This window comes from Bos indicus x Bos taurus, chromosome 5, assembly GCF_003369695.1.
Source record: "Bos indicus x Bos taurus breed Angus x Brahman F1 hybrid chromosome 5, Bos_hybrid_MaternalHap_v2.0, whole genome shotgun sequence".
Taxonomy (NCBI): domain Eukaryota; kingdom Metazoa; phylum Chordata; class Mammalia; order Artiodactyla; family Bovidae; genus Bos; species Bos indicus x Bos taurus.
The window spans coordinates 60,497,754-60,508,482 of NC_040080.1; the positions used below are offsets into that span (position 1 = coordinate 60,497,754).

General features: G+C 36.6%; 1 protein-coding gene across 1 annotated transcript; it reads left to right on the top strand.

Annotated features, from left to right (window-relative positions):
* The first annotated feature begins 1,257 nt into the window (after positions 1 to 1,257).
* On the top strand, positions 1,258 to 2,199 carry LOC113893662 (olfactory receptor 9K2-like). The gene has a single exon (XM_027543547.1). The coding sequence runs from the start codon at positions 1,258 to 1,260 to the stop codon at positions 2,197 to 2,199; it is 942 nt and encodes a 313-aa protein (XP_027399348.1).
* The last annotated feature ends 8,530 nt before the right edge of the window (positions 2,200 to 10,729 follow it).

Here is a 10,729-nt window from a genome sequence, read left to right on the forward strand (position 1 = left end):
GGGGATTTTTGGTGGACCATAAAAAACACAAAATAAAAGCTCTTACTATTAAGGGAATCTTGAGATTCAAAATGAAACTCAGCATATTTTCTAAGGTTTTGATTGTTAGTATACATTTATTTTAATTTTGGTAAAAATATTTTGTGGATCATTTGCTGGCTTTTATTATTCACACCAGTCTTTGAAAAGATAAATGACAGTTGGTTTAGGTATCATCAAGAAGAAAAGATGTGTAAAATTATCCTTAATTTCTAGACAACCTAAATGACAATGAGTGCATTGTTTCATAGAAAAATAACAGAAATATTTAAAATTAACAAAAAGTGTCTTGATCGTTTAACAGGTCACCCATATTCAAATAAGTTAATTTGGATGCTTCCAGGAAATTAATACTTTCGTTCTCAAAACTACTGAGTTCTAACCATCATATTATGAGTTCAGTAAAATTTGCTATTTAATATATTCTTTTACAGAGTTAACATTTTTGATTGGTTCTTTCTCTCATTTGGAAAAGTTTGAGATGAAGTGAATGTCTTGACAGATTTATATAGAGAAAACCAGTATCAGTAAACTTCACAGGATAAAAAATATAAAGGTATCACTCACATTTTACTTTATTAAATAAATGAATAAAATTAGACTAGTTAAATAAATAAATAAAATAAAATAAACTTAAATTAGACTAGTTCCAGAAGTTGAAGATTGATTTTATTTTAAAAGATCTCAAAGTAAGGCAATTTAGTTCTTTAGTAATGTACTTGCAATTGTAAGAGCTCTTTTGTGCAGAAAGTTCATATTATCTTGGAATGTACTTTTCGCTTCTTTTCCTTCATTTATCTTTTATTACTGAATTGAGGCAAAGTATTACATATAAAAGTGAATATTTAATGATAAAATTTATGGAAGTGTCTTTTTCTTAGTACAAGCTTATCAGATTTTAGTATTTTGAAATCACAGATGACATCTCACAAAATATCTCATTTGATAAACTCTGTTGTGTTGAAATTAACACTAGGCTTGATTTCAAAATATTTCATCTTGAGTCTAAATTCCATTTTTAACCAGCTGTGTTACCTCAGGCAACTCAAACTCTCTCTCATATTTCTTTTGCCATAGGTGTAAGCTTAGTCGAATAATGGATATGAAAATATTATGTCAATTATAAAGTATTTTTAGATGCAAAGTGTTATTTGTGATACTAGCTAAAGAGTAGAAACTTTGCTGACTTTCTCTTATGCCTTTAAGCAGAAGTTTGCCATGGGTGACAAGGGAGGAGACAACCATTCAGAAGTGACTGACTTCATTCTTGTAGGCATCAGGGTCCGTCCAGAGCTCCACAGTCTCCTTTTCCTATTTTTCCTGATTATTTATTGGATGGTCCTTCTGGGGAACCTTAGCATGATTGGCATCATTGTGACTGATCCCCGGCTGAACACACCAATGTATTTCTTCCTAGGCAATCTCTCCATCATTGACCTCTCCTACTCCACTGTTATTGTACCCAAAGCCATGGTCAACATCCTGTCTCAGAAAAAGACCATATCCTTTGCAGGTTGTGTGGCTCAGCTGTTTCTTTATGCACTTTTCATGGTAACAGAGGCCTTTGTCTTAGCAGCTATGGCTTATGACCGCTTCATTGCCATCTGCAACCCACTTCTCTATACTGTCCGCATGTCAAGAAGTCTCTGTATCCAGCTGGTGGCTGGTTCTTATCTCTGTGGCTGGGTCAGTTCCATCCTTCAAATCAGTGTAACATTTTCAATGTCTTTCTGTGCCTCTCGAGTCATTGATCACTTCTACTGTGATTCAAACCCAATTGAGAAGATCTCATGTTCCAATGTCTTTATTAATAAGATGGTGTCACTTAATTTGGCTATTCTTATTATTTTGCCCACGATAGTTGTTATTGTAGTCTCTTACATGTATATTGTGTCCACAGTTTTAAAGATCCGCTCCAGTGAAGGAAGGAAGAAAGCCTTCTCCACTTGCAGCTCTCATCTGGGGGTTGTAAGTTTGCTTTATGGCACTGTCTCGTTTGTGTATCTCACACCACCAAGTAACCCGGAACTTCGTAAAGTGGCCTCAGTATGTTACATTTTATTCACACCTATGCTGAACCCTTTAATCTACTCTCTAAGAAATAAGGATGTTAAAGATGCGATGAGAAAAGTCGTATGGAAGAAAAAAGTTTTACTCTAAATATGCTTCCACTTTTACTTTTTCTTGCATCCTTTGATTTTGTTCTCCAAATCTTCTAGACTTATGCATTTAAAGCTCAAGTTGTTTCTCAAACCAAAGCAAAACCAAAAACCTTAACAGTTTTATTCAACAGCATTAATAATATCCTATAAAAATTCTACAAATTCACTTTTCACTATTTACTTTTCACTTTTCCACAAGGTAACGTTAAATCTGAAAGTTTTGGACAGCCATGAAAATTTATTGCATTTCTACAAAGAGATATATTTTTCACTCTCCAGGCAATAATATATATGTAAATGGAGAAGAAAAAAATATTATTGTTTCTCTTCCAAGTATGCCTAAGTAAAATTTAGAAAATATCTAAGTATAAGGATTTATTTGGAAACTGTGTGACCCAACTGTTTTATATGCAAATAACTATAAATGCTAGTGTTGCGTTTTGTTTTTAACGTCATGCCAAAGATGTGAGGACATGCGTATATGATGAAAGGAAAAAGGAAAGGTTACATAAACAGTGGCTTCTGTTGAAGTAAATAGGGGCCAAATAAAAATGAACATGGGAAGATTGCATTCATTTGGTTTAAATTATGATATTTGTTTGGTTTTCCTTGAATGGCATGGTCATCCCACTTTTCTCCCATATGATGAGAATATTTTATGATATTTATGATGTTTTACAGTTCATTCCTCTATCTTTTGGGTAATACAAATTATTGGTAGTGAATATGCTATTGATGGGGGGCTTCCCAGATGGTGTTAGTGGTAAAGAATCCACCTGCCAATGCAGGAGATGCAAGAGATGTGGGTTTGATGCCTGGGTCAGGAAGATCCCCTGGAGTAGGAAATGGCAACCCATTCCAGTATTCTTGCCTGGAAAATCTTATGGACAGAGGAGCCTGGCAGGTTACAGTCCATGGAGCCACAAAGAGTCAGACTTAACTGAGTGACTGAACACACACACACACACATGCACACACATGATTAATGAAAACACTCAGTTGAAATAAAGTCAGTTCGAAAATCTCAGTTAAAAATATCTTAAGCCTTTATAATAAGCTCTACAGATAGTTGGGTTATATGTAAATGTACATACATGTTTGTGTGCATGCATGTGTGTATTTGTGTATGAATATGTTTGGGTTATTTGAATATGGGGTAGTTTTAAAATGTGATTAGTTCTAAATATCCGATGTCAGTTGAGAAGGGAAGGTGGGTTAAAGCAGGTTTGATAGGTACTAAATTTAGGAAGCCAAGTTCTAGAGAAAGTTGTGCCAGAGTTAACATTTTTACAGTTGATGTAAGTAATGCTTTAGCTAAGAAATTATAATGCCTAAGTCAGGACAACATTAAATTCTAGGCAAGAACTAATCCTAAGAAATAAAATATAATTATGAGTTTTGTCCATACACTTGGCATTGAGAAAACCTAAAATACAGGTCTTAGATAAGGTCTTCTGGTTTTCTACTTTTAAGATAGCAAAACCTCCTTGGATGAATGCACAAAGGCAAACATCTTCATGGGTTAATGTTGATTAGGGTAAGAGATTTGAGAAATGAATATTCTTATTGAATAGACAAAGTGAGAAGCTAAGTGACTTAATAAATCAAGGTTATATTTATCTTTCTCCCTAAACTGATAAATCTACCATTCTCTTGATGTTCAGATGCTGCCATTTTCCTTGATATTCAGAAAAATATCATTTAAGAGGGAAATGTGAATTCAAATCAGCTTGGGAAACTGATCTTTGGCATTGATTATTATAAGTCTGGAAAATACCCTTTTTAGGTTTCAGTTTTACTTATTTCCACTGTATATCTGATACCCTAGAATGTCACTCTTTGATGTATCTAACAAGTGTGCGTGATTAAAGACTATTTGGAAAAGGCAACAAAATACTGACTAACAATAAGGCCTAGATTAATTTGCTTTAGATTTTAGTCTGGTGGATTATATTTTTCATTTTTCAGCTATAACATTACAGTATTCCAATGTCTAACCTTCAAAGTGGCATTGCTTAAACCATGCCAGATGTTGGAAGAAACCTGGGAAAGATGAAAATCAAGGCAGAATGCTTTCAAAGGTGTTAAGTTAAGCTCTCCCTTACTTTCTTCTAATTGTCATAAACATTATTCTTGGTAAAATTTTTTTCTGGTTTCACAGGCCTTATATGAAAAGTAGTGCCTAATTTATATCTCTCTCATTATGTGTGCCATCAAGATTCCATCAGAACCACCTGATGTCGTATCAACCTTTTGTTGGCCTTTATTGACGAAGTGTTTCCTTTTTCAATGTTGCATGGATTATGAAACACCGTCACATTCCAAGGGAGTCTGAAAATTGTATTCTCCATCATGTACATCATAAGTCATTACTTTGAGGGAACTTGAAGTCTGTATTCACACGGAGAAGTTTCTCAATAGTGATATGATCTTGAGAGGCAGAAGGTTGCATTAGATGTCTCAAACACTCTCCTCCGCAATGCACTGTCTCTTCTTCCCGGTTACAAGTTTTGGGACATGCGCATATATTGATTGTCCTATAATTCTATGTGTTACATTTTGTCTTTAAATTTTTTGGATTGCTAATGTTTACCTAATGCTTAGTGCATTGAACTTTGGTGAGGACATTTATAATAATATTTTCTATTGCCAGACTGCTAAGATTATCCAACTCAGATAATTTCAAATGATAATTCAAATATTCATAAATATAAGTTAAAATTACTAAATTAAACATCTGTTGGACGAGCACCCAAAGCATGCTCCATTTGTTTTCCTTAGGATAGTTTTAACTCTTATTATGAGGTTTAAATTGTTGTAGTAATTGGAGTAGCTGAACTGATTAGATATTGCAAAAATGTTGAAATTTGAATTGATATTGGACTGTTACTCTTGTGAATTGAGTATATGTCACTTTATCCTATCCCATAATACCAGTATAAGTCATAAAATCAATAAAAATTCTTGAGTGTGTGAACGCTATTATATAATTGCGGACAAAGCTTCTTACTGTTAAGGGCTGGGCAGGGAGGGAGGGGAAGAAGAGGGAAAGGATGGGATCAGAAAGAAGCAAGGTATCCTGAAACTTAAAAAGGAATCCATTTCAATCATTTCTTTTTTCTTTTTAACTTGAAGTACAGATTTAATTTTCTTTTTAAAAAATATTCTTTTTCAAATTATTTTCCCATTTAGGTTACTACATAATACTGAACACAGTTCCCTGTACCAAACAAGTAGGTCCTTGTTGGTTATCTGTTTTAAATATAGAAGTGTGTCCATCCCCAATTCCCAATCTATCCCTCCCACTCTCTTTCCCTAATCCTTCCCCTCTTGTGACAATAAGTTCTAAGTCTGTGAGTCTGTTTCAGTTTTGTAAATAAGTTCATTTGCATTCTATTGTTTTTTTAAGATTCAGCATATAAGTGATAGCTCATGTGGCTTTATATCATCGAAACAAACAGCCCAATCAAAAAATGGGCAGAAGCATATGTACACCTATGGCTGATTCATGTTGCTCTTTGACAGAAAACAACAAAATTCTATAAAGCAATTATCCTTCAATTAAAAATTAAATACAATTTTAAACAATGGACAGAAAACCTATACAGACATTTCTCCAAACAAGACATACTGAAGGTCAACATCCTTTCTTAACTATTATAATACTGTTAAAAAAAATAAAACAAGACAACTGCCCCCCCCCCCAACTTTAATCAAAGACTAAATTTGGCTTAAAACTTGACATTCAGAAAACTAGATCATGGCATCTGGCCCCATCACTTCATGGCAAATTGTTGGGGAAACAATGGAAACAGTGACCGACTTTATTTTTTTGGGCTCCAAAAATCACTGCAGATGGTGACTACAGCCATGAAATTAAAAGATGCTTGTTCCTTGGAAGAAAAGCTATGACCAACCTAGACAGCATATTGAAAAGCAGAGACATTACTTTGCCAAAAAAGGTCCATCTAGTGAAAGCTATGGTTTTTCCAGTAGTCATGTATGGATGGAAGAATTGTATCATAAAGAAGGCTGAATGCCAACGAATTAATGCTTTTGAACTGTGGTGTTGAAGAAGACTCTTGAGAGTCCCTTGGACAGCAAGGAGATCCAGTCAATCTTAAAGGAAATCAGTCCTGAATATTCACTGGAAGAACTGACGCTGAAGCTGAAACTCCAATACTTTAGCCACCTGATGAGAAGAACTGACTTATTGGAAAAGACCTTGATGCTGGGAAAGATTGAAGGCTAAAGGAGAAGGGGACGACAGAGGATGAGATGGTTGGAAGGCATCACCGACTCAATGGACATGAGTAAGCTCTGGGAGTTGGTGATGGACAGGGAAGCCTGGTGTGCTGCAGTCCATGGGATCTCAAAGAGTTGGACACGACTAAATGACTGAACTGAACTGAATTTTAATAGTTCTTACTTTTACTGAATATGACTTCTAGATTTTGGAAATAGTTTTTTTTTTTTTTTTCCTTATCAGTGTGGAAACATTTACTCACATTGTTTGGCATTGTGATGATTGGTATTGGGTTTCTCAATTGCATGTCTTATACTTGGGTGTCTTTAGTGGCAACCTACATAAATGAACTTTGGATAATTTAAGCAAAAGATAAATAATTAGACACATACATTTTTTATTTTTATTTTTGCTCCAGCTGCATATACACAATGAGAGGGCTGGAGAGGGTGATTCCCTTGGCAGCATTCTAGGAAGTTAGAATGTGAAAAATAGGCAAGAGTCTTCAAGTAGGATTCAAACTTGTCAAATGTCACACTATTAGAAAGTTTTACTTCAAGAAATTTCAAGTTCTTTGTTCCTCTGCTGGATAGTTCTGAGACAGGATCTAATAAATAACTCTGTTGTTGTTGCTGTTATTGTTGTATAGTCACTAAGTCATGTTTGACTCTTTCATGGTCCCATGGACTATAGTACTCCTGGCTCCTCTATCCATGGAATTTTCCAGGCAAAAATAGTAGAGTGGGTTGCCATTTCCTTCTCCAAGGGATCTTCCTGACTCAGGGATGGAACCCATGTCTCCTGCATTAGCAGGTGGATTCTTTACCACTTAGACACCAGGGAAGCCCAAGAAATAGCTCTATAACTCCACAAAATGTTTGGAGTGTTCTCCAAACATTTTCTTCAGTGTTCAGTCATTTGAAAATTAGTCATCAAAATATTTGGAAGGTTTTGGAAGGATTTCAGTTCACATCTTATTCAAGAGTGAATTCAGTGATTTCAGTTCACATCTTATTCACATCTTCATTCCACTGACTCTCTGTGACTCACTCAAGTCTAAGAATTGGGAGATGGGCATTATCTGAATCGTGGTAGCTCAGGTCAGCTTTTGATCTTATCCAATGCCTCTCTCTTTTTGTCTCTCTGTCTTTTGCTCTCTCTAAAGAGGGTCCACTTATTTTATTCCTAGATAACTTATGATTAGCTACCCCTAGGTGGAGATTACTATACCACATTCATTTTTGAACTAATAAGTTGCTACTATCATGTTAACCAAATCTTTCTTTGCTCTCTCAGTCAGAAGCCATAATCTGAACACTCTCACTCCTCGCTTCTCACCGATATTAGAAAGGCCACTTTAACCTTAATGTCTGCCACCAACATCCTTAGAGAGAAGTATCACAGCTGCTTTTAAAATTTCTGGCTGTTTGCTTTGTCATTGGTAAAGGAACACCTCGGGGCACCTAGCCAGTACTGCCACTCTAGCACTACTGTCTCCTAAAGATATTAAATTTCCTTTTCTATACTTTTCCCAAAGTGTTTCTAGTGTCTTAATTTCATTTAATATCCAGTATTAGTTAATAAATTACACTTGTAATCTCAATCAAACATTAGACTTCAACTTATTTACATTAGCTAGTACTCTTGCCTGGAAAACCCCATGGATGGAGGAGCCTGGTAGGCTGCAATCCATGGGGTCGCTAAGAGTCTGACACGACTGAGAGACTTCACTTTCACTTTTCACTTTCATGCATTGGAGAAGGAAATGGCAACCCACTCCAGTGTTCTTGCCTGGAGAATGAGGGAGCCTGGTGGGCTGACGTCTATGGGGTCACACAGATTCGGACATGACTGAAGTGATTTAGCAGCAGCAGCAGCAACACACTAATTGTCAAATTTTGGTTAAGTAAGAATTCTGTCAAGTATCTCCCTCCCTCTCAAGTAAAAGAGCCCTAAAATTCATTCACCTCAAAGCACTTTTGCCAATATGTATCCAAAAAATATTCAAAATTTTAAGCCAGTCTTCTACAAATTCTCTATCTGCCTTGGGACAGTATTCATATTCTTGCACTAATAAGTGAGCTCATAGAATGAAAATGAGGAGTGGAAAGGGGAACTATGGCTTCTTCCTTCAAGGAAACTTTTTCAGATAAAGGAGTAGCAGCATCTTAAATTGAGCAGGGAATAACTCTTAGGGAGGTAGGTCTGCTTCCTTCTGCAAAGGTGGTTGAGGTAGCTTCCAAAATGTCAGAATTTTCAAATGTTTTGAGTAATGTTACAAACCAGGACTCTTGCCTGGAAAACCCCATGGACAGAGGAGTATGTTAGGCTACAGTCCATGGAGTCACAAAGGGTCAGACTCGACTGAGCATCTTCACTTTCACGAACCAGGAATCCTCAGTTAATTGTATGAGAGAAATTGAAGGGATGATTCAACATGTTTTGTGTTCGGCAAGCCAAAAGTTCATACTGTGGGTTAGCTTTCAGCAGTTTCATCTCTGCAGCTGTTAACTATAGGACATTATCTTGTTATGGTGACAAGTACCCTATAGAAACAGAATTTAAAGATCTGAGCTCAATTTTTGCTTTAATTTGTCAGAAGTACTAACAGCATGTTGCAGTCTTTGAATTACCCAAGCCATAATTACAATTCAGACGGTGACTCTATTGGTCCATCAGATTCTTGCTTTCAGTGGGTATATGATTCAATTTAACTGTATGGTAGGTCAGTTCAGTTGCTCAGTTGTTACTGACTCTTTGCAACCCCAAGGACTGCAGCATGCCAGGCTTCCCTGTCCATCACCAACTCCTGGAGCTTACTAAAACTCATGTCCATCAAGTCAGTGGTGCCATGCAACCGTCTCACTCTCTGTCGTCCTTCTTCCACCTTCAACCTTTCCCAGCATCAGGGTCTTTTCCAATGAGTCAGTTCTTCTCATCAGGTGGCTAAAGTATTGGAGTTTCAGCTTCAGCATCAGTTCATCCAGTGAATATTCAGAGCTGATTTCCTTTAGGATTGATTGGTTGGATCTCCTTGCAGTCCAAGGGACTCTCAAGAGTCTTCTCCAACACCACAGTTCAAAGCATCAATTCTTCACTTGGCTTTCTTTATAGTCCAACTCTCACATCCTTACATGACTACTGGAAAAACCATAACTTTGACTAGACAGACCTTGGTTGGAAAAGTAATGTCTCTGCTTTTTAATATGTTGTCTAGATTGGTCAGAGCTTTTCTTTCAAGGAGCAAGCATCTTTTAATTTCTTGGCTGCAGTCACCATTTGCAGTGATCTTGGAGCCCCCCAAAAAGAAGTCTGCCACTGTTTCCATTGTTTCCCCATCTGTTTGCCATGAAGTGATGGGGCCGGATGCCATGATCTTAGTTTTCTGAATGTTGAGTTTTAAGCCAACTTTTTCACTCTCCTCTTTCACTTTCATCAAGAAGCTCTTTAGTTCTTGTTTGCTTTCTGCCATAATGGTGGTGTCATCTGTGTATCTGAGATCTTTGATATTTCTCCCAGCAATCTTGATTCAAGCTTATGCTTCAACCAGCCAAGCATTTCACATGATGCACTCTGCATATAAGTTAAATAATCAGGGTGACAATATGCATCCTTGACATACTCCTTTTCTGATTTGGAATCAGTCTGCTGTTCCATATTCTGTTCTAACTGTTGTTTCTATACCTGCATACAGATTTTCAGGAGGCAGGTCAGGTGGTCTGGTATTCCCATCTCTTTAAGAATTTTCCAGTTTTTTGTATCCACACATTCAAAGGATTTGGAATAGTCAATAAAGCAGAAATAGGTATTTTTCTGGAACTCTCTTGCTTTTTCCATGATCCAGCAGATGTTGGCAATTTGATCTCTGGTTCCTCTGCCTTTCCTAAAACCAGCTTGAACATCTGGAAGTTCACGGTTCATGTATCGTTGAAGCCTGGCTTGGAGAATTTTGAGCATTACTTTTCTAGCATGTGAGATGAGTGCAATTGTGTGGTAGTTTGAACATTGTTTGGCATTGCCATTCTTTGGGATTGGAATGAAAACTGACCATTTCCAGTCCTGTGGCCACTGTTTGAGTTTTCCAAATTTGCTGGCATATTGAATGCCACACTTTCACAGCATCAACTTTTAGGATTTGAAATAGCTCAACTGGAATTCCATCACCTCCAGTAGCTTTGTTCATAGTGATGCTTCCTAACGCCACTTGACTTTGCATTCCAGGATGTCTGGCTCTAGGTGAGTGATCACACCATCATGATTATCTGGGTCATGAAGATCTTTT